We start from the raw sequence: 23,977 nt of genomic DNA, 5'->3' as shown, positions 1-23,977 counted from the left end.
AGGATCTGTTGAAGGCACAGAAGGAGACAGTGAATGATCCCTAGGGATCGATTTCAGGCGTAGGTCTCTGACTCGTGTTAGTTTACAGCAGTGCACACATTTGCTAGTGACATGAGACTCCCCCAGGCAATGAAGCGGGCATTGCCTCTTTACACTGAACACACCGCTTAAAGCCGGACGATCCGGATATGATGGTGAAACTGACAAGAAAAGCGCTTCAGCGCGTAACTGACTAAAACTATCTTCTTTTCTCTTTTTTTCCTCTTCTTTTCTAACTAAACAAAGGCTAATAACTAACTGATACTAAAGTTTAACTATTTACACGAGTTGGTTCCCCCCCCCCCCCAGAGAAAATGATAAGTGACCGAAGAGAGATCGCCAGCTCCTGTTAGCAACCGAGGACAGTTGAGAGGAACTGGCGGGGGGGCCGAGCCGCGCACGTTAGAAAGGGCGCGAATGACCAGCGGCGCAGGGAGCATGTGCGGTCCGGCCCGATATGGCTATGAAATCTCCCGATCAGTGGCGCCGGGATGGACCCGACACCTAGACTAGAGCACCCTCGGGGTCACTCGAAGAAGATCACCTTTTTCCTGCTCTGAGACTCCGTCTGCGTGGGTGCTTACATCCAAATATTTAGCCTGTTACTTTAACTTTAAAACTAAAATAGGCTCAGTGGTCAGTATTTATTCACAACAGCCCAGATCTTTTGCAGCAGCTTTTCATAGCACTCTCACTACAAAATGTTCCTAAAAGCCGCACAGCTAACTACAGGAGAATCATCCCAGCATAAGGAAATCTTTCACCAGCATAGGCATGGCATAGCAACCCTAGGCTATGTCTAGACTATGGGGTTTTCCTGGAATACCAGGAGGTATCCCGGAAAAACTCCACTACCTACAGGGAATGAGTCTGCTCTTCTGCTTTTTTTTGCAGAAGTGCAAACGCGCTCTTTAAGAAGCCCTGTCTTCTTCCTCCCACAAGGAAGAAGGGCTCTTCCGAAAGAAGAATTTTTTCCTAAATTTGGCGCAGTGTAGATGGGCCAAATTTCGGAAAAGCCTCTTCCGAAAAAACTATCGGAAAAAGATACGCAAATTGCGTTCCGCAATTTGCGTACCTTTTTCCGATAAAGCCCCATAGTTTAGACATAGCCCCATACTACATGCAATTCCTGCTGTGGGAGCAGGGGACACGGCAGAAGGAAAGGGGTAGGGTTGCCAATTTTGGCTGGATTTATTCCTGAAGATTTCTTCACGTGACATAATCCTTAACTAAAGATTAATCTTTAATTTCTGGAGAATCCTGAAGAGTTAGCAACCCTAGAAAGGGGACAAATTTGCAGCTTCCTTATATTTTAGCAAGCTTTGTCTTCCACATCAGACAATAGCAGTTGCAGGCAGCCAGTATAATTTAGAGTAGACTTCAGTCTCTGAATTATACTGGGAGACTAGCCCAGATCACAGTCAGTTCGCAGTTGCAGCTGCATTTAATTTCTTAAAGTTATAATAGTAAGTCCCAAGCAGATAAAATCCCATGCAGGAAGATGGGCAAAATAGCAGGGACTATGCTGCAGTGATAGCCTCCCTATGAGTGTCTTGACATTTCATTGTTGGTTCTTTTCTGAGTGATGTTTAAGAAAAAAATTGTAATCTCTTAGGAGTTAAGGTCTTGGAGGGCAAGGCAGCAACACTGCTTATTTTGATTACCGGTACATTTCAACAAAAGTGTAACAGATCTCTAAGGTGCTAGTCAAGCTTGATCTCCCCACTGGTCAGCCCAAGTATATGGCCTGGGCAAGATTTAACCAGGTCAGACCAGGGTTTAATCCTGTCAGGTGATCTACTTGCTAGGATCCTCGACAACATATAAAGGGGGCTCTATCCCAAGAGACAGAGCAGAAGAGTGACAAGGTGGAGTAGAAGCACTTGCCACAAGAGGAATGCTAGTCTAGTAAAAAAAAATTATCAAATGTTATTACCAACCAGTGTAACACCTCTAATACCCCAGCGGTTCTGCAAGAAGGAGCAGAGCACAAAGCTCATTGAAGACTTTCAGTCTTCATTGAAATTTTGAGATGGTGACAGCTCTTGTTTTGGTGATAGGCGGTATTTGCTTACTCACAGGCTGGAGTAACTCAGGTCGTGATGCATCTGGTCTTATTTTTCCTTTTAGTACCATAGGGTTGAACTCCACAATTTTATACTTTATTTCTTTCAGTTTGGAATTTTCAATCCATTTTCTGAAATGAATGAGAAATTATAAAAATGTGTTACAGAAAACCACAGGAACCTTCACTATCAAATGTCAAAGTGCTTAGTGGCAGATGCCCAGGTTATATTTAAGATTAGTGGTTTAAAAACAAACACAAAACACTTACAATTAAAAATACGTGGAGTTTTTTGTCTTTTTTTTTCACACTTTACTCCATCTTTTGACCAGCTCTATTTCAGATTCAATTCTTGGGCCGCAACTTGACAGGTATTTGCATCTTTTAGGGATCTTACCAGACTTGAGTTTGAGACCCTGTTCCACCACAGACCTCCTGTATCATCCAGTGCAAGTAACTTATTTTCCCTGGCTCAGTTCTTCCAAGGCACTTAGCCTCTTACCTTTCATCTTTCAAAGATAGTTAGATGCCTAAACACTTTTGAGGCTCTGGACCTCAGTTCCTTATTTGTAAAATAGTGTTAACGGTGCTGCTCTACCTCACAGATATGTTGGGACAATAAACACATTAAAGACTATTGAGATACTATAGTTGTAAGTCTGTATATAGTCGAGAGAGATAGAGCATCCTGAATGAGATTGTTATGGCCCCCTTCACTGATGGATTTATTCCTTAGTATGCACTTGGGTTCAATTCACCTCACTTTAAACACTACCTACAATTTTGCATGATCGTGCCATGTTTATAACTTTTGCCTCTCCTTTTTCTCCTTTCTTTTTTTAGCCCTGCTCTATCTGTTCTTCTCCTCTGAAGTTTAAAGCACCTGAATAAGGAGTAGTGCAAAGCCACACTTTTCCAGAGGGAGCTTCAAGAGGGATTGTGCAGCGGAAACACACGCTGTCCCATCTTGCAGCATGGAGTCCTTTCTGCCGCTGGTTGGTTTCAGGCAGTAGCCATCACCTGGCTTATACTACAGGTTGGATCTCCCTGGTCCAGCCCCCTCAGAAGTTCAATTTATCCCCTTTTGAGTTGGCTGGTGCCCCCAACAAGGCTAGTAGGCAGCAGCCCCTGAACCCAGGGGACCACAGGAACTCTGACTGCGACAGCCTTTGGACAAGGAGCAGGAATGACTCCCTGAGTCCTCCCCAGTGCAGCAGTGCAAAGCCCAGTGACAATCTGGCCCTAGCCAAGCAGCAAAATGAATGATTTTTGATAAATACTGTTACCTGATATGTGGAATCGTGTTCTTTAGGCCAACAATGTAGAACAAAACATTAGCGTCGGTGTTGCTGTAGATGCTGCTGATTGCTGCTACAGCTGCGCCCATTCTACCCGCAGCAGCACAAAGCACCACTGGAATTTCTTCTTCCAATTCCTCGGGGCTCTCCAAATCAACTGCATATAGCAAAAGCACAAATTGCTGTGCAGAATTCAGCACCATTTTATGACAGACCACGTCTTTTATATGCGTTGTATAAACTAGAATCTAACAGAGCAAAAGCGTTACAAGGCTCAGGAAGCTGCTAAACAGAGAACAGGGCTGGCCTTACCATGAGGCGAACTGAGGCGACCACCTCAGGTGCCAGACTGTGTGTGTGTGGGGGGGTGCTACTAAGACCCAGAGTGTAGAAAATTGAGTCTGCTGCTGGTGCATATGTAGGTAGCAGAGCAGTACCATGAGAGGAGTAGAACAGGAAGAAGGCAGAATTGAGACCTTTCAAAGTTTTGGCCCAAGTGAAGGGGCATGGGGACATCATTTGAGCTCCCCGCCTCAGGTGCCAAAATGTTGTGGGCCGGCCCTGACAGAGAAGAGCAGGGCAACGCTATTAACAGCATTGAGACTGGCACACGTAGATACCAAGGCTAACTCTATACTAGGAGCAATGTACTGAAACAGGAATACCGGTAGACTTCACACTGTCAGAGCATTCCATGTGTAGATACAGCTGTGCTTTGAACACTATAATCACATCCTGCCAGTTAAACAAGCTATACTGCTAAAAACACAGGATTGCCAATGTAGCTGTGTCTACACTAGGGGCTTTTGTCTATGCAGATTCTTGAGGTGCTCAAGAATCACACCTCTTCATACTCTGACATATGCCAGCAGAAGTCTGTAGTTTAGATCTGGCCTATGCTACGAACCATTTCACTCCTAAGGTCTGGTCTGCATTTAAAACATGTTACTTGTATAACCATGGCATTTGGGAGTGTGATTTTTTAAAAATCAACAGATTTATATTGGTAAAATCCCTAATGTGAAAGTAGTGATACTTTCTAAAGGGGATTTACACAACTTCAGCTTAGTCCCTACACTTTTATGCCCGTATAATTGTATCCAGAACAGTTAAAGCAGAAAAGCTTTCTAATGCAGACAAGTCTTTAGTAACTGGTCAGCTGGCTCAGATTGGTTGGATGACCTGCTGGAAATGAATTGGTGGTCTCATTTGGGTCTCCGCAGGCAGATTCCCCATCATTAAAAACCATCATCACTGTTGTTACCAATAGATTTCTCTGTTAGTATCTGAAATGAGATTGTGATCCAATTCCCATTGACATGAACAGAAAAACTCTCATTGACCTGAAGGCAGAGGTGAAAGTAAGCAGCACACCTGGTGCACAGGGCAAGAGCCAGCAAGAGCTGGCTGAGCTGTGGCAAAAGCCAGCAGGGAGTTATTTAAAGAGCTGGCAGGCACCCAGATTGCAAGAGGACAGTACCTGTAAGAAACTTCAAGTTACTCTCATGGCTGCCTGAAGGAGGGTAGGATCAGTCCCTGAATCACCATGGAGAATCTTAGTCACTACTGACCTGGTCTTATTCAAATCAGCTGATCAAGAAATTGAAAGGTCTTTGCTCTAGATTATGTCAAAAAGACACAAGTGATTCTGTTTATCCTACAACAGAAACAGAAACCAGTGCTCAGTTACCATTAAACCTAAATAAAATAAACTAATGAGCTACTTACCTGTTTCATTATTTAATGTAGCTGGCACCTTGTGAACTTTATTATACAGAATGACACAGATAGTCAAAACAAGTAGGAATAATAAGATCTGATTAACTGAAATAAAAGAGGACAACAGGTTGAAAGTTAGTATAAAAACTAATACTAATTACTTAAATACCCGTATTTTCATTTTACCAGCTACATAGCTGCCATTTACTATATTCCTGCATTTGTGTTGAAAATTTCATCTCACTTGCTCTTTGACTGAATTAAAAACAAAAACTGCTTGTAAGATTTGCTTAAAAATTTGCACTGTGGCCCATCTGAAGTATTATCAACAATCTGCAGTCTGTTCTTTCCAGATGTCTCGGTATTCAAGGCTCTTCTGATTGCAAATGCTTCCAAAACAAGCTAACTGCCAAATCATTAAGCATATTATTCAAGGGCTACTTACCCTAGGAAAATTACCTGTTGCTGAAAATGGTTGGCAGCAGCCATAGATTTGATCCCCATTTTCTCCTTAATTATTGTTGAAAATGATTTTAACTGCTGTTGTAGCTGAGACAAATCCATTTTCACCATAGTTACAGAAAGCAAGGTACAGGTTTGGTCGGAATGGTCTCATGCACACTTTTGCTATATCTAGACTGCAGTCTTTTTCTGGAAGAGGAAATGCAAATGAAGCACTCATTAGCATTTCTTGCGCTCTCATTTGTATATCGTCTTCCGATCCTTTTTGCAGAAGAGGTTTTTGCACAAGAACCCTTATTTCTCAAAAAATGAGGCTTACAGGTTCTTGCGCAAAAGGGGGTTTTTGCACAAAAACCTCTTGCGCAAAAAGGATCTGAAGAAGATATGCAAATGAGAGCATGACAAATGCTAATGAGCTCTTCATTAGCATACTCTCTGCCGACAAATACCTGCAGTGTAGACATAGCCTTTCTATAGTGGTGCTGCAAACTGTTTCCAACACCAAAGTGGGGGTATTGTATACAATGTTTTCTCTATTCTTTTCCATCCATATGCAGAATAAATGTTATCTGCACCGAGGCATGTGTGAATGTGCACCACCAGTAGAAGCACAAACCTAGCTGTGGGCGCTCTGCTAATCAGCTGGGTAGCGCTTGAATCTCTCCTGAACAGCTGCACAAGCGCATAACTTACAGGGAACACTGATTATATACTTAATACACATACAAGCATCCCTCCTCTCGCACAGAATGGTGGTCCAGCCACCTTTGTGATACTGACCTCTCAGGTTTTTTGCTCCTCACACTCTATGGCTCAAACATGGGTGGGACTAAGTGGTACGGGGGAGCAGATAGGGAACAGAGTGCTGTCCATAATCCCCAGTGGATATTGCTTGGAAAAGATAATACACCCTCAGGTATATGTGCTAGTAAGCAATATAGTCAATAACAACTCTTTGCAGAACCAGTTCCTAAGCTAAGGCCGAACTGACAATACAGGGAAGGGGAAGAAAGTGGAAGGATGAGGAAGAGAACATGATTATGAGCTTGATTGTAAGTCATACACATATCTAGAGGGTAACAAAGAATGTACAATTTTTTTTTATTTGTATAAATTGATGTACTGATTTTAAAATGTGTGAGAGCCATATAAAACGCCCATACACTGATTTTGGAACTTTTTTCTGGCTATCCTGTGGATTTCAGAATTAACCTTATCCGTCCTTTTCCTTTACCCCAAACTCCTTTGCCTGGACTTTCAAACAGTAAAGGATTTTAGATTATTTCAATGAAATAATTTAACCATTCATCATCTATTTGAGGATAACTCTAAAAACATCACAAACAAACTTGGCATGCCACAGAAACTGTGCTTGTTCAAAAATATTTGCAGAGATATAAATATTTTGATTCTAGTACTTTACTTGGCAAAATCAGAGCATGCAACAAGCAAATGCCTTACTGTATATTTTGATTTCTCAGCTTCTACCAGAAGTCTGTCTTGGACTGAATACATACACAATCTAACAATCACCCCTGAGTGAGTAGGAAGTTACTGGATAGGTTAAAGGCAAATAAGCATCATCAATGAACTTGCCAAATGTCATCTTCAATTCTATGTTATTAGTTATGTAGCATCATAAGTGTGCTCACAATGATCACAGAAAAAAACCCAGAACCCTGCCCTGAGTTTCACCTGTAAAAATCTTTTGAGCCAAATCAACAGCTGGTGTAAATTGGAATGGATCAAGAATAACAGAGCAATCATTGTTTACACCAGCTGATGAGCTGACCCATTGATTTCAATGGGATTGCATGGATCAAGTGAGGGCATACTGGGAGGCAGGCACCCCCCAGCTGACTGACAACAAGGGAAGTCACTGGCCTATGGAACCAACTGATAGCATTACAACAAAACTGTTCACCAAGAAAGTGAAGGACTCATCCACACCAACACTCTCCATGCTTCCAGAAAACTGGGATCTGGGAGATAGCACAGCCCCTTCAAACTGCCAACCATTCACTGACTATCTTGGAAGACTCAAAGTGAGCCCCAGGCCCTGAATGGCTCTGTTTCCTTCCTGCAAACTGGTTCTATTTTGCCTCAACACTGCAATAGCTTCGATGGCTCCTCCATGATCAGGATCACAGATGGGTCTAGGAAGAGGTGGAACCGTTTCCAAGCAAGAGCTTCTATAACTCCAACAGACCTAGCTGTGAACCTGATGAGAAGCTACCTGCAGCCTCTCTGTTCTCAATGTCAGTCAAGACAACACAGAATGGCGCATCTCAAGATTTTCTCCATTGATTCAAATTCAGAAGTGATGTGCTAGATGATGCAAGTTACATGTTGGTGAACAGATAGAAGAAAGTCTTCATTTATATGATTTCCATACCAAAGACTGACAGAGGCATGTAACAGGAAAACATACAGGGAAAATGTAAGAAATGTGTGTTAAACCAGCCTCTTGCACACATTTTAATTTACTTCCTCTTAAATCTATTACCAGACACTCAGTATGTAAATTACATCAGTTTAGACTCACCCACTTTTACTGACTCCTAATTTACACCCCGTTGTATTTCATTTCTGAATCTGCCCTATTCATTTCACTGGAATTAGCAAGTGTTAAGTATGTGTCAGGACTGGATGCCGTCATTATAACCTTTAATACAGAAAAACACACGAATATTCCCATTGACTTCAGTGGGGTTAAACAGCATGCTTGGGTGCTTTGCTGAGCAGGGAAGGGGTTACTCATTATAAATGTGAAATTAGGAAATTAATTGCTTTGCAGAATTGTAGTGATAAATTAGCATGCAACCCTCCTATACAATTTCCTGTAAAATTTTTACATGATTGTTATCTAGCTGTTTAAAAAAACTATGTTAATCACATTGATATTGAAGTATTCGGAATCTTCCTTACTTTTCCTTAACAGAGCCATATGTTGCTTTGGCTAAGAAATTCAATCTGTAGTTAAAAAAGAGAGAGAAAGAGAGAAGTTAGAAAAACAGTGATCAATATTTCTTTAGTATTTTATGGGTCCAATTTTTGCATCATTAAGTTTTGCCTTTGACTTGAAAGAAAGCAAGATTGGATCCCAACTTTACAAAGCTTTTTTATGAAAAGGTATTATATTTACATATTTTTGGACAACAATTTGATTTTATATAATCCAGAAATTAAAAAGCAAAAAATGTTTTAAATACACAACCCAAAGTGAAACAAGCAATGTTTAGATAAACTAAGTACAGTCACTTAAATTGGCAATATTTACAACATTTTTATAACAGATTTTTCTTAATGTAAAACAGAAAATAAAACACATGCAAATACACAATATATCCACAAAATGCATCTGTCGGTATTTTAATCTGTTGAAATTATCCTTGACTCCTCATACAGCTGAACAACAAATATTAACACCACAATGACATTTCTAAAACTTGTTGCAATCAAACACACAGCAACATAGATATTGACATACTAGATTAGACAAAGGAGCTACCTAGACTAGAATCCTATCTCCTGGGCTGTGTCCATACTGACAATGTTAGGGAACTCTTCCACCACTGCTTTCACATCAGTGTAATTTCCCCAGTTGCAGCAACCAGGGGACAGCATAAATCAATAGGTTGCAGCAACAAGAGATAGGTGAGGACACACATCATCTACAACACTGGAGCAACTACAGGCAGTCCCCGACTTACGCAGATCCGACTTACGTCGGATCCGCAGTTACGAACGGGGCTGCCCCAGAGTACACGGACTGCGGGACCTCGCGGTCCTGCCACCCGTGTACTCTGGGGCTTTCTCTGAGTCTCCCTGGTCTGCAGACCAGGAAGACGCAGAGCAAAGCCGTGGAGGGGCTCGGGCAGCGGGGCAGCCCAGGCGCACCTGGGCTGCCCCGCTGCCCGAGCCCCCCATCCCCTCCCCCCCGCGGCTTTGCAAAGCCGCGGGGGGGGGGGGACTCGGGCAGTGAGGCAGCCCAGGCCCGCCTGGGCTGCTCCGCTGCCGACTTCCCCGCGGCTTTCCAAAGCCGAGGGCGGGGCTCGGGCAGCGAGGCAGCCCATGCGCCCTGGGCTTCTCTGCTGCTGGCTTTGCAAAGCCGCGGGGGAAGCCGGCAGCGGGACAGCCCAGACGCCCCGCGGGTGTCCCACTGCCGGCGTCCTCAGAGGCTTTGCTCCCCATCTCCCTGGTCTGCTGGTCTCCAGCAGACCAGGGAGACTGGGAGCAAAGCTGCGGAGGACCCAGGCGGCGGGACCGCGGTGCGTCTCGGTCCGCCGCCCGTGTCTTCCTGGTCTGCTGCGGTGGGGGGGGCACAGCTAGTACGTCCCCGTCCCCCCCAGCAGACTAGGCTTTTCTCCGGACGCCTGTGACAGAGCAGCTGGGGTGCTGCCGGTTGGTCCCGCAGCGCCGCTCTGGGCGCTACTGGTCCAACCCAGCAGCACCCCAGCTCCTCTGGTCCTGATTCAGCCGCTGCTGGTCAGTTTCAGCAGCGGCTGAATCAGGACGCCTGGGGCAGAGCAGATGGGGTGCTGCTGGGTTGGTCCAGTAGTGCCGAGGAGCGGCACTACTGGAGCAACCCAGCAGCACCCCAGCTGCTCTGCGCCAGGCGTCCTGATGTAGCCGCTGCTGAAACTGACCAGCGCTGACTACAGGAAGCCCCAGGCAGAGTTGCTCTGCCCCGGGCTTCCTGGAATCAGCTGCTGATCAGTTTCAGCAGCAGCTGACTTGGGGACGCTTGGGGTTCTTAAGTTGATTCTGTATGTAAGTCAGAACTGGCGGTCAGTTTCAGCTGCGGCTGAATCTGGACGCCAGTTCCAACTTACATACAGATTCAACTTAAGAACAAAGCTACAGTCCCTATCTTGTACGTAACCCGGGGACTGCCTGTAGAAGTTTCCTTAAAACTGTCATTGTAATGGAGCCCTGAATGTGGCCAGTATCAGATGCCTCTGAGGAATGTATTAAATTCCCTCAATGGACATTTATGGGGGGAAAACCACTTTTTTATTATTTTAGAAGCCAAATTACTTTTTTCTTTGCACTTTAGGGAGTACGAAGTTCGAAAATCTTAATAGTAAAAAGCAGATTATTATTTATTTTTTCAATTTATGGGTTCAAATTTGGGTCTGTCACAACTCACACTGATTTTAATGATGGTCTTATAGATGTTCTGTTGCATCATTAAAAAAATTAATATTGCTTATTTTTTTCTTCTCTGGATATAGGCTTTTAAATAAACCCTTGTAAAAGGTTCTTTTTAAAAATAAAATACAACACAAGGTACACATTTGGAAACAAAAAGGTTATTAGTTTGATACTCCCACAAGGCTCTCATGACAACACAGCGTGTTGTGTACAGAAAACACAGCCAAGGCCTTTATGTTGCCCCACATCTAGTTAGTAATAAGAGATGCCTTTGGTGCTAGCCAACCCACATTCCTAGTGCTCCCACGCACAGCAAGTCTTCTTGCCCCTCCACTGCACTTATGGAGGGGTCAGTCATATTTTGGAGCAATATGTTTAGGGGAACTTCTTTTTGCATCCTGAGGCCTGTAAACTGATGAAAGCAAATTGAAACTTCAGGAAACATTCAAGACATGAGATAAGATATCAAAAACGAAAATAAACAAGAACAACAACACATCCCCAAAGCAAAAAGAAAACAATCGAAGCATGTGCAATTTCTCTCTCTCCCTAGAGATACAGATATTCTGTTGGTTATTTTTAAATATAGTTCATTTTGCTGCAAAGAGGACAGAGAAGAGGCTAGAGTGGTATGAATTCTTGAAAGCTGAGTCACAAAATACAGTTCTTTATTGGTTAATTCTGAATTTATGGAAAGAGTTTGAGTCAGTCTCCAATTTTGATTGACAGGTTCAATTCTAAATAGAACAATCTATATGCATGTACATATCGCAACTGGTTTGAAAAAGACAGATCAATAAACATCATGGAAAGTAAAAGTTATTTTAGGACTCTGCATTGTTTATCTAGAGTCCAATATTCTGCTCTCTCCAAAGGCACAGATTTACAGATCAGCCAAGGGAAGAGCTTTGCCTTTAGAAATCTCCTCTCCTGTGCACAGCACACAAATATTGTTTCCTTTCTAGTCTGGAAATTTGAATAAGTAATTCTGGTAAGTGGACAAAATTCTCACTGCTGGGGTGAAATCCTAGTCTCACTGAAATCAATGGCAGTTTTGGACCAGGATTTCTCTCTTGCAATTAGAATTTGCCCCAAACTGTAAATGTAACTTGTAGTCACTGCTATATGCAGCTGGCCTGTCATAACCCCCCGCTAACTCCACAAATAATTAAAACAGCCCAAATTGCACCAGGATTTCAAACTTTAAAATCCCAACCTAGAAAGATTCACATATAATAAAACTTTTAGTTCAAAATTTGAAAAGATTCTTAATCCCGATGGTCTGCATTTTGTAGCTTTTGAAGAAAGAAATGACTTGTGACTCTGCAAACATTTGCCCTAGTTTTCCTAAACGTGGATTACTGGAATCTGACGTCTCTAGACACAATTGCCAGATCATATAACAAAATGAGGGGCGGCAGCAGGGAAAGCCGAGTATGAAACAGTGACATTACTGTTTAGATATTTCCTGCTTAATTAGTCTTTACCTTTCAAACGCAGCTCAGCACTCGCAGCTTCTTTCTCCAGAAGAATGGCAAGGCAGCAACACTCGGTTCCTAGCTGACCCAAAACTGCAAGCACTCATGCCAAAACTGCCTTGCCCATGACTCCCTTTGGAAATCCTAGGTACAAGAGCCTTAAAGGGCTACAGTAATGCTTTTAAACTGGGGATCCTTTTTCAAATCCTTCCAGTGTCTTTTGGAGTGGTGCTGGTTTTTCTTTCCTTTTTCTGCCTCTGTGAAGCTGCTCAGAATCCAGACGTTGCACTGCCTGGACTGAGAGAGCCCCATAAACCACTTCCAGATGTGCTGAACGATGCAGCCCCAGATCTGGCAAACTCCCTTCAGATCTTCATCTGGCAGATTGCAAATAAATACCAGAGGAAACAAAAGTCCAGATGGGGGGGAAGCAAATATCTCCAGAAGCAACTTCAGCAATTGCATGATCTTGAGTTACATTTTTTTTATTTGGCATTTTTGGTAATCATGAAGATATAAGTATAGGTAAGTAAGAAACAAGGAAGAAGAAAGGACACACAGCCAATGTGTTAACAGTAATACATTACTATAGTGCAGTGGTCCCCAACCATTTGGGGTTGCCAGGCGCCAGGGGGCGTGGCCGTTCGCCCGCCGGGCGCCCGGGGGGGGCGGCCCCCCCCATAGCCGCATTCCGGGGGCCGGCGCTCTCCCCTCAAGTGCTGCGTGCCCGGGGCCGGCGCTCTCTCCCCCCCCTCCACCAAGCGCCGCGCGCCCGGGGCCGGCACTCTCCCCTCTAGCGCCGCATGCCCGGGGCCAGCGCTCTCCCCTCAAGCGCCGCGTGCCCGGGGCCGGCGCTCTCTTCCCTCCCTCCCTCCCCCAAGCGCCGCGCGCCCCGGCCGGCGCTAGCGCTCTCTCCCCAAGCGCCGCGTGCCCGGGGCCGGCGCTAGCGCTTCCTCCCCCCCCCATGCGCCGCGGGGGGTGAATCCGCGGCACCCAGCCCTGAGCACTTGGCGGGTGCAGACAAATGCCCCCGCTGGCACCGTGTTGGGGACCACGGCTATAATGAACACTTGCATAACACCAATAAGTAAGGGCAACAAAAACGATTAAGGGTTTAGAACGGGTACCATATAAAAAGAGATTTAAAAGACTGGGATTTTTCAGTTTAGAAAGGAGGAGACTAAAGGGGAGATATGATAGAGGTCTATAAAATCATGACTTGAGTGGAAAAAGTGAATAAAGAAAAATTATTTACTTGTCCCCATAATGTAAGAACTAGGGGGGTCACCAAATGAAATTAATAGGTAGCAGGTTTAAAACAAACAAAAGGAAGTTTTTCTTCATTCAGCACACAGTCAACCTGTGGAACTCCTTGCCAGAGGATGTTGTGAAGACCAGGACTTTAACAGGGTTCAAAAAAGAACTAGATACATTATTGGAGGTTAGGTCCATCAATGTCTATTAACCGGATTGGTAGGAATGGTGTCCCTAGCCTCTGTTTGTCAGAGCCTGGAAATGGATGACAGGAGAGGGATCATTTGATGATTACCTGTTCTGTTCATTCCTTCTGGGGCACTGGTCACTGTTGGAAGATAGGATACTGGGCTAGATGGATCTTTGTTCTGACCCAGTATGGCCATTCTTATGTTCTTACATTAATTCTTAGAAAATACTCCCAATTAAGGATAGCGAGGTGCGTCTTTAACAATAGCAGTAGATTAAAGGTTTTTCATCTGGCTTTTTTTAGCATCCTTATTGGTAAGTTACATTTAAAAAGAAAGAAGAACCAATTGTAATCTCAATAACAGCTAAACTTGAACATCTGTAATGAACTCTGCTTCCCTCTACCCTCCAAAGAAATCAACAGCAAATGCTTTTATTGTTGGAATTTTGCTAGAATCTTTGCTACTGATATTTTCCCACTGGATGACTATACCATAAACAATTTATTTTTATTTTCAGATTACCCATTTTTCTGTTTTATCATAATTTCCAGTAGTCAAGGTCAAGATGTAAACATTTAATGTGAATTTTTAACATGCTAACATTTCTAAAAGCGTTCACATCCTTGTAGTTGTTTTGTCCCTTTATAAAACTAGGGAATGTTTACAAAATTCAGCTGTGAATGGGGTTGTGATTTTGAACTCTGTCCCTCCCAAGTCTTGAGGAAGTCATGGAATGGGTCTGAACAATAAGGTAATTTGAAATATCAATGTTGTTACTAACATGCTGAAATACCTTTTCTCCTGAAACCCTCTTTGCACCTTTTCCTGTTCTTTTTTCTGTGCCTATTTCCAGGTCACCTCTTGTGGTTGGAATTTCCTACCCCTCCTTGTACCAGTCTAATGCCCTCTCCCATTAAAATATTTTCTTTACAATAAAGCCATGGGGTTTTCAGGAGGAAGTACTGAAAGAAGTATGACATTGTACTGCTATTCTGCAGCCGTAGCATCATCCGATACATACAATTCTAACCAGTGAAGATAGAATTTTGTAATATCCAGTTATGACTATTCGAAACAGCTTCATTTTTCAATAGCAACTAGTGTTAGACCAAACCAAAACGCCACCAAATTTAGAATACAGATTAAAATAAGGCCACGAGACAAGCAAATGTGTAAAGCTCCAGCCTATATATAGTATAACTGTCTGAACTATATTGTCCGTGTGTGATTTCATACCCTGATCCCACAGGCAGCTCTTTGTGGGTAGAGAGTTCCACTTTCGTAGAGCTGCTTGCCAGGACCAGAGCCAAAGATAGGAGACTATAGCTAATTAGCACGACAGGGCGAATGGTTATTAAATACTATCAGACTTACCTGGCATTGCTCGGGTCCCCTAGGGCAGGGCCTTGAGGATGATTGGGGGGGAGAAGGGGTGCAGGAGGCTGGGGACGGAGCATGTTCTCTCCCTGCCCTGTCCCAGGGCCTGTTCTCTTCCCTCCTCCCCACTCCAGCCATCAGGGGCCTCTTCTCTCCCTCTCTCTGGCACTGCAGCCAAGGGCCGTGAGGGGAGGGAAAGGGTTTGGGGCAGGGGGGCTAGTTACCTGCTGTGCTGTCAGGCAAAATGGCAGAGGACCAGCCCTGCTGGCCACTCCCTTGGTAGTGCAGCTGCCCCCAGTGGACACTCTGCATATAGCTCTCCCTTGCGAGCCTGCTGCCCCCAGTGGCCACTGCGTTGCATCACATTCCTCAGAGGAGCAGCCCCTTCCTTTGCATGTTATGGAAAACTGTCCTTTTCCCAGGGCTTCCAGTTCTCCTGGCACAAACAAACCCCAACCTTGCTTTAAGTTAGGAGAAGAGGAAGCTGCATTCCAAATTTGGTGGTCCCAGCTCTTACCGTTTAGGGGAAGTTCTTGAACAAGCAGACTCGCAGACAGACACATGGATAGACAGGAGGGCTGTGTCTAGACTGGCATGATTTTGCGGAAATACTTTTAACGGAAAAGTTTTTATTTAAATCGCCGCTTCATTTTCCTATGCTGGGTAGTCTAATCTACATGCCTCTGTCGCCAGAGACTAAACCATCTTGTTAGTCTTTAAAGTACTACATAGTCCTATATTTAAAAGAGTTTGTCCTGTGGGATGACAAGAGTGACCTCATACGACATGTTGTGTTGCTACGCCCCCAACTCCAAGCCCAGAATACATCCCCAACGCAGAAATGGCCTCTCCCCACCTACTAGCTGCAGCCTCTCCAGGCCCATGTGAAGGGGGGAGAGTGGTGGCTGGGGGGTAGCAAGAAAGAGCTAAGGTGGGCTTGGAGGCACAGAAGGGGCAAGAAAGGGCCAGGGTAGCAGAACAAGCCGGGGCAGGCCAGAGGCTGAGGGGGCAGAAAGAGCTGGGGGAGCCAAAAAGAGCGGGGGTGGGCCAGGGACTGGAGGGGACCAGAAAAAGCTGGGGGGAGGCAGGAGCATGCTGGAGGGGCCAGAAAGAGTTGGGGGCAGGCTCTCCACAGCAGCCCAGGGAGGCCAGAGCTCTGTGGCCTTCCCCTTCCTCTCTCTCCAGTGTTCGGAGGGGGAAGGGGGAAGAGCCCTGCAGACTTCCCCCTCCCTGGTGCTCAGCATGGCCTCCCCCTCTTGGGTGCTCGGGGGGGAGAGCCTTGTGGCCCCCTCCCTGCCCCATCCCCAGTGCTCTGGGGGAGTGAGCAGGAGCTACACAGCCTCCCCCCTCTCCAGTGCTCATGCCAGAGGAGGGCAGAGCCACGCGGCCTTCTCTTTCCCTGGTACTTCGTGGGGAGGGGCGGAAGCTGCCTGGCCTTCCTCCCACCCCAGTGCTCTGAGGAGGTGGGTTGGCAAGTGTAGTGAGCAGGGGGTGCAGCTTCCTAGTAATATTAATAATTGTAGATGGGTATCGGAGTTGGCATCCTCTTCTCCTAATAAAGTGCCTTGAGAGATCATTCACCACAAGCGCCCATGGCTGAGATTTTACAAAGTTCCTAAATGACAGAACCTTTAGTACCATACTGCTCCATCTCCATCATGGGGCACCAAACTTGGTCAGAATAAACAATGCCCTCAGCAAGATACACCACGGCTCTGCATGTGCTTGGAGACCTGCTATCCAATTGCTGAGCACTACCCAACCCTCTGTACCTATGACAGTTGATTAGTCCCAGCATCTCTCTGATTTCTCAAAGATAGCCTGGCTGCAAGTAGCAGATGTGACCTGTTAACACCATTTCCTGTCTGTGTGCAAGGTGTAATTGACCTCAGTCAGCCTGTACTTCCAGATCATGCTCACTAGCTCCTTCAAAGAGTCTCAGGATGAGGAGGTTACCCCCTATCACTGAAAGTGTGATGAACTATCTCTAAGCAGAGGAGATACAGCTTACTGCAGAGCCTGCTGAGGTCTTGTTCATAGCAGCCAGCTGGTAGCACATCCTCCCTCTGCAGGAAACAGTCAATTGGTAACACCAAAGATCAGCTAGTCTTACCTTGCAGTTAAGCATAGAATCGATAGAAGGGTTTATGTGTATCTCTGAGATCTTGGGTCACAGGTTCCAACCGCAATAACAAGCTCTATGTTAAAGCTACATCCTGTTCCTATTGAAGTCCACAGTAATTTTGTCCTCAGTGTATATCCATAATTGGTTGGCTAAACAATCCTGAGAGATGTCAGCCCAATATGCAGAGGACTTAAAAGAGACCTATCGTTCTTTTGTGGATAGTGAGTATTGACTTGCTCAGAGGGATTGGTTCTACTTTGAAATTATGCCTAGGAGATTAATGACTGCCTCAGAAGAGCTATTTTCCTCTCAAGATCCAGCTTAACCTCTCTAGCTGCAGAACCCAAGTGGCTACTGAGAATATTCTTAATAGAAAATAGCAAGCAATCCCATAACAGGCAGGTGTGGGATAATGTACACCCCTTCTCCCATGAAGGCTTCATCTTAACATTTAATATCAGACATTGGCTTAAACACTAAAGCTTGAGGTTTTATATACCTTCCAAAATGCCCTCTCCCCACTTTTAACTATTAGCGAGGACTTCAGAACGTTCAGTACAAGGCCTAGATCCGTGAACAAGTCTCGTGTGACCTGAGTGGCCAACAGTGCACTCTCAAACGAATGAGCCTTGAGTAGGCAATCATCCAGGTATGGGAAGATCATAATACCTCAACGATGAAGATGCGCTGCCACCACTGCAAGGGTCTTTGAGAAAACTCTGAGCGCGAAAGAGAGATCGAACGGAAGGACTTTGTACTGAAAGTGCTGTGTGTCTACAATGAACCTCAGAAAACGTCTGTGAGCTGGGTGTATCGTCACATGGAAATACGCATCCTGCAGATCAAGGGACGTGAACCAATCGTCTTTGTTAGGGCTGGAAATAGAGAAGTTAGTGTTACCATCTTGAATTTCTGCTTCCTGAGGTAGCGATTGAGATTGCGAAGGTCCAGGATCGGTCTCCAACCTCCCAATTTCTTCTCCATGAGAAAATAGTGGGAGCAGAATCCCCTGCCCCAAAATTGATCGGGTACTGCCTCCACCGCACCAATCTCTATGAGACGAAGAACCTCCTGCATTAGGAGATTCTCGTGAGATGGGTCCCTAAAAAGGGATGGAGTTGGAGGGGTGGTGGGAGGACGGGAAAGAAAAGGGATGGATTATCTGCTGTTACTATCTCCCGGACCCAGTGGTCTGTGGTGATGGTGAACCATCTGTGCTGGTATGGTCTCAATCGATGATAGAATAATTTCTGTGTTCTAGGGTCGTAAGTTAACAGAATGGTTCTCAGTCCTTTGATTGCACCATCAAACCTGCTGTCTGTTGTTTTGGGAATTAGGGTTTCTTCCGGTCTGCGGTTTTGTTGATGTGGTCTTGGGCGCTGTTGTTGTTGTTGTGGGTGGTCCTGTTGTCTGAACCTGGACGCCCCATATGAGAAAGGTCTGTCTGAAATAGGGTGTATATCGTTTGCAACGATATGGAGGTATATACATCCCTAACGTTTTCAAGGTGGTTCTAGAATCCTTGCCCGAATGCAGAACTAGGTCCGTTTTCTCTGCGAATAGACTCTGCCTGTCAAAAGGCAGGTCTTCTACCTTAGATTGTAAATCTTTAGGTACAGAGGCCATTTGTAGCCACGAAGAGCGTCTCATAACTACTGACGTTGCCGTGGCCCATGCTGCTGCATCAGCAATATCCAGGGAAATTTGCAGGGCCGTTGTTGAGGATCACTGATTTAACAAGCTGCCATTTCTCGTCGGGCAAGTTGTCTAAAAACTGCTACCATCTTTGAGTAATTATCAAAACTATGATTAGATAGATGAGCAATATAATTTGCCATTCTCAATGTAAGTGTGGTGGAAGCATAAATTTTCCATCCGATCAGATGTAAACGTTTAGAATCTTTATCAGCAGCAGCATTCCTATATTGTGGCATCTTGGATTTTTGCTGGGCTGCATCTACCGCTAATGAGTTCAGTTGGGGGTGCATAAACAAAAATTCCATTCCCTTCGGGGGAATTAAATATTTCTTGTCTGCCTTCTTGTTAGTGGGCTGAGCGGACACTGGTGTTTGCCATATATTATTGGCAATTTCTAGGATTGTGTCATCAAAGGGTAATGCCATTTTTGTATTTGGGATTTGTGAAGGTTCTTTAATAGCTTCTGTTGAACCTCTGCTGTGTGCAGGTCCTGTAATTCTGCCGCTCTTTTAAAAAGCTCCTGAAATTGGTGAGCATCATGTACTGGAGAGGAATCATCAAGGAACACCACATCATCCAGAGAGGACAAAGCAGCAGAGTGGTCCACTGGGGATTGTTCCTGCGTTTGTGGCTGTTGTGGAGTCAGTACCTGCCCTGGTTGTGATTGTGTCTGATGGAGAGGCATACTAGCAGATGGTGAAGAGGGTCGAGTAGAAACAGCCAGTGGCGTATGAACCCTAGGCCTGTCACGAGAGCGACATCGGTAGCGTCGTGGGGACAGGAACGAAGAGCATCCATAAGAATATCGTCTCTCATCATGGTAGTCCTTATGGCAGCGATGATGATCACTATCATAACGAGAAGATGAATATGCAGGTGAGTATCGTCGTCTGTAGTCGTGACGATAACGAGATGAAGACAAACATGTAGGCAATCTAGGTGAGCAAGTCCTGCATCTGGTGTATGAAGGTGATTGAGAATGTCTGCGATAACGATGGGGTGATGGGGAGTATCGTCGAGTGTGTCTGCTGGAGCCAGTGTTAGTGTGAGCTTGACGTCCACGTGGCTCAGAGAAGAGCGAGGAGGATGACCTAGAGTGAGTTGGTAGGCACTTGATCAGGGCTTAGTGAGGAATGAAACCTTGAGCCCTTGGAATGGTCAGATCTTGCATGCATCATTGATTGTGAACTTGAGGGGGAGCTGTGATACTGCGGTGCCAGTGAGTAATCAGAGCATCGGCATGGAGCAACCCTGGAGGCTGACACAGCAGCACCTCAGCGCTTGTCAATTTCAGCTGGTGCAGCCGGCGCCGATGAAGAGCCTGTTGATAAAAAGCTCGGTGCCAGTGATAGCGTCAGGGAGAAGCTGTATTGAGCCGGCACTAAGACAGCCGGTGCTGCGCTCGGTGCCACAGTAGCTGGTGCTGAAAGGGATGGTGCGGTGGTAGCTGGCACTGAGCCAATTGGTGCCCCTGTGATTGCCGGTGCTGCAGTGGCTGGTGCCGCCGTTGCCGGCACAAAGACAGCTGGAGCCGGCATGGTCAGGGTCGGTGCCATAGTAATTGGCGCGGCCAGTGGCAGCATGATCGGTGCCGCTAACGCCGGGGTCAATGACAGCTCTGTTAGGGCAGGGGCACCTGCAACTGCGGGTGAGCGAGAGTGCCTGAGAGACAGAACCGGTGCGGATTCTGGTCTTGTAGGCACAGCCATTGCCCAATCTGCCCCCTTGCTAGAGGTGGAACTGGGGATGGAAATACTTAGGCTCTTCCCATGCCGCTCGTCTTGCTGCTGGAGTCTGGCTGATTTTTGACTTCTTCTTGCGGAGGCAGTCAGAATTTTTGCCTCCAATGAAGGTTTTTGTGCTGATTGTCCCTGTACCTGAGGCTCTTGTGACTGAAGTGCTTTGATATATAAGAGCAGCTTCAGCCGCATCTCACAATCCCGTCTTGCCCGGCTGGTTAAATTCAGGCAGTGTGGGCATTTGTGGGGTACATACCCCTCGCCCAAACATTTTACATACAGTGAGTGACCGTCAGACGCCAGCATGGTGTCCTGACACTGCAAGCACTTCTTAAAGCTGGAGGAAGCCGGTATTAAGAAACTGCCAAGAACATTTTTTTTTCTTTCTTTCTTTTTAAGTACTATAGAACAAACACTAACTAACTAACTCAATAACTATTAACTATTGCTGACTAATTATTTACACAATCTTCCGTAACAGATAGAGAGAAAGAGTTGCTCCGCCTGCGACCATTGAAAGGTAAGGAGGAACTGGCGGGAAGCCGGACTCAGCGCAGGCTGTTAGGCAGCGCGAGCAGCACGCGCCCCACGCATGCGCGGTCTGGCTGGACCACAGCTGACGAATCTCTGACCTGCGGCGCCGGGATGAGCCCGACACCTCAAGTGGAGCACCCATGGGGACACCACCAAAGAAGAACAGATATTTCTTAGAGCCCTGAGAGCCCAGCATGACAAGCCGTTAACGGTGATTAAAATGGAGTTGGGGGGGGGAGACTCTTGCTTGTACTAAATGCCCACAGCGGGTGAGCTCAATAGCAAAGTGTCTGCAGCCTCTTCCCTTCAGGGCAGAAATCTTATTCTTTCCTTTTATCTTCCCTTGTGGTATTTGGGTTTTTGTTAATTGAGAGTGGAACTGCTGCTGCCGAAGCCGGCAGCGCCGGGAGAATAGCCTGTTCTCTTTCTTCCTTTTTTTTAATTTGAGTGAAACAAAGTATCTAATAAAGTAATCTCTTACTAATTGGATAGTGAGAGTGTGGAAAGCAAAACTGTTTCTGTGGAGAGATTAAGTGCCTCAAGAGACAGAGTATTCCATCTGCGCCCTGAGGCAGTTGAAGAGGGACTGAGGGGAGGAGGTTGGGCCGCGCTCAACTGTCAAACTGCCGGCAGCACGAGACACCTGCTGCATATGTGCGGCCCAACTAGCAACTGCTTAGAAAAAGCTCCAATCTGCGTCTCCGAGATTGCCCGTCAGCATATGTGGAGCACCCACGGGGACATCACCCAAAGAAGAAACACTCCTTCGATCCTCATCCCTGAAGGCAGTGAGCTCAGACAGCACCAGAGATCTAGTAGAGCAGTGTTTCTCAAACTGTCTTCCCTGGCACACTGGTGTGCTGTGAGGAAAAACAGAGTTCAAAATGGCTGCCCTTAAAGGGGCAGGCAACTTTTTTTTCTTTTGCTCAGTAATCCCCAGCCCCTTTTTTTCTTCAATAGCTTTTCCCCGGACCCCCCCCCCCCTTTTTTTTGCTCAACAAAAATCCTTGGTGTTCCTCATAAATTGTTTGGTGTTCCTCACTCTTTAAAAAGTTTAAGAAACACAGTATTAGAGCCTGGGGAAACACAGGGAGAAAATAGCACCAGGGAAGGTTCCCTGGACAAAGGGAGGGAAAAATGACACTTGTCATGCCTCTCCAGTACCATAGTGATAAAAATGTAGCTGTGTTAGCCTGGTGTAGCTGAAACAAAAAACAGGACGATGCAGCACTTTAAAGACTAACAAGATGGTTTATTAGGTGATGAGCTTTCGTGGGCCAGACCCACTTCCTCAGATCAAATAGTGGAATAAAACTGGCACAACCATATATACCAAAGGATACAATCAAAAAAATTAACACATATGAAAAGGACAAATAAAATTTCAGAACAGAAGGGGGTTGGGGGGCAAATGTCTGTGAGCTAATGATATTACAGGTGATCATTGGGGAAGCTATCTTTGTAATGGGTAAGATAATTAATGTCTTTGTTTAGACTGAGGTGTAAAGTGTCGAATTTAAGCATGAATGACAGTTCAGAGAATTCTTTTTCAAGTCTGGTGTGAAAAGGTCTTTGAATCAGGATGCAGGTAATAACGTCATTGAGACAATGCCCTTTCTGGTTGAACCTGTCTAATATCTGTTTTGTGGGCATTGATTCTTTGGCGAAGTGTCTGAGACGTTTGTCCAATGTACATAGCAGACGGACACTTTCGGCACATATTCCTGCTCATCCAGAAATATAATTTATGTTATCATGCAAAGAATTGATTACCTGCATCCTGCTTCAAAGATCTTTTCACACCAGACTTGAAAGAGAATCCTCTGAACTGTCATTCATGCTTAAATTCGACACTTTACACCTCGGTCTAAACAAAGACATAAAATTATCTTACCCATTACAAAGATAGCTTCCCCAATTATCACCTCTAATATCATTAGCTCACAGACATTTACCTCCCCCCAACCCCCTTCTGTTCCGAAATTTGATTTGTCCTTTTCATATGTGTTAATATTTTTGATTGTATCCTTTGTTATATATGGTTGTGCCAATTTTCTTCCACTATTTGATCTGAGGAAGTGGGTCTGGCCCACAAAATCTCATCACCTAATAAACCATCTTGTTAGTCTTTAAAGTGCTACATAGTCCTGTTTTTTGTCTCCAGTACCAGTGATTCACGAGCAGATTTTGACAGTGCTATGTGCTCATCATGTGAATGGTCCTCCACCGGTGTCGCTAACAGTGGTAGCATTGAGATTGGTGCTGCAACGGCTGAAGGCAGCACGGATGATCTGCAGGGGACCTGTTTGACCATCAGTGCCAATACCTTCACTGGTGCCGGGTGTTGAGATCTAGAAGGAGCCAGTGCTGGGGTTTGTCTGTGGAACCTTTCGGGTGCCAAGGATGCTCAGGCTGGTACCGAGGAAGTGCAGGAACTCAAGGAAGCAGTGCCAGTAGATCATCTTGGTGCTGCAGTGCTGGAAGTGCCCGGCACGTGTCTCTTGCTCACCCTGGGTGATGGAGTTAGGAGTGGGTTGGGGGAGGGGAGGGCGAGATCTTGCCAGAGAAGCTTTCATTTTGAGGCTGATCTCTTCTTCGCAGCCTCTGGCTGAGGGTGTTGTGACTCCTCAGTGGGCTACATAGCCTTTTCAGATAGGATCATATGGAGCTGAAGCTCCCTGTCCTTTCTGGCCCTGGCTGTCAGGCTGCAGAGTGCTCATATTTTTGTGGAACGTGAGCCTTCTCTGGGCAATGAATACAGGATGCGTGACCATCTGAAACAGGCATGGGGTCATGACATGTATTGCATGTTGTTGGTAGCAGGCCTTTTGCCCTCTGTCT

The 23,977-nt window shown here is 45.5% G+C and overlaps 1 protein-coding gene across 5 annotated transcripts in view; it reads right to left on the bottom strand.

The window, feature by feature from the left end:
- Positions 1–21,642, bottom strand: part of GLT8D2 (glycosyltransferase 8 domain containing 2) — a 37,209-nt gene extending 15,567 nt beyond the window's left edge. The window contains exons 1-6 of one of the 5 annotated variants that reach the window (XM_014581050.3): positions 12,228–12,587; positions 8,512–8,556; positions 6,364–6,474; positions 5,131–5,226; positions 3,391–3,559; positions 2,119–2,236 (exon numbers count right to left, since the gene is read on the bottom strand). In XM_014581050.3, coding sequence (XP_014436536.1) covers positions 2,119–2,236; positions 3,391–3,491 — 219 coding nt within the window. In that variant the 5' untranslated portion in view covers positions 3,492–3,559; positions 5,131–5,226; positions 6,364–6,474; positions 8,512–8,556; positions 12,228–12,587. Of the gene's footprint in view, positions 1–2,118; positions 2,237–3,390; positions 3,560–4,973; positions 5,060–5,130; positions 5,227–6,363; positions 6,475–8,479; positions 8,557–12,227; positions 12,590–21,617 lie in introns of those variants that run through there. The other 4 variants (XM_025178897.2, XM_014581052.3, XM_006138007.4 and 1 more) reach the window with 4 other exon arrangements.
- Positions 21,643–23,977: the final 2,335 nt, after the last annotated feature.

The sequence above is a fragment of the Pelodiscus sinensis genome, chromosome 1 (assembly GCF_049634645.1).
Source record: "Pelodiscus sinensis isolate JC-2024 chromosome 1, ASM4963464v1, whole genome shotgun sequence".
Taxonomy (NCBI): Eukaryota; Metazoa; Chordata; order Testudines; family Trionychidae; genus Pelodiscus; species Pelodiscus sinensis.
This window is presented reverse-complemented; position numbering and strand designations above follow the sequence as displayed.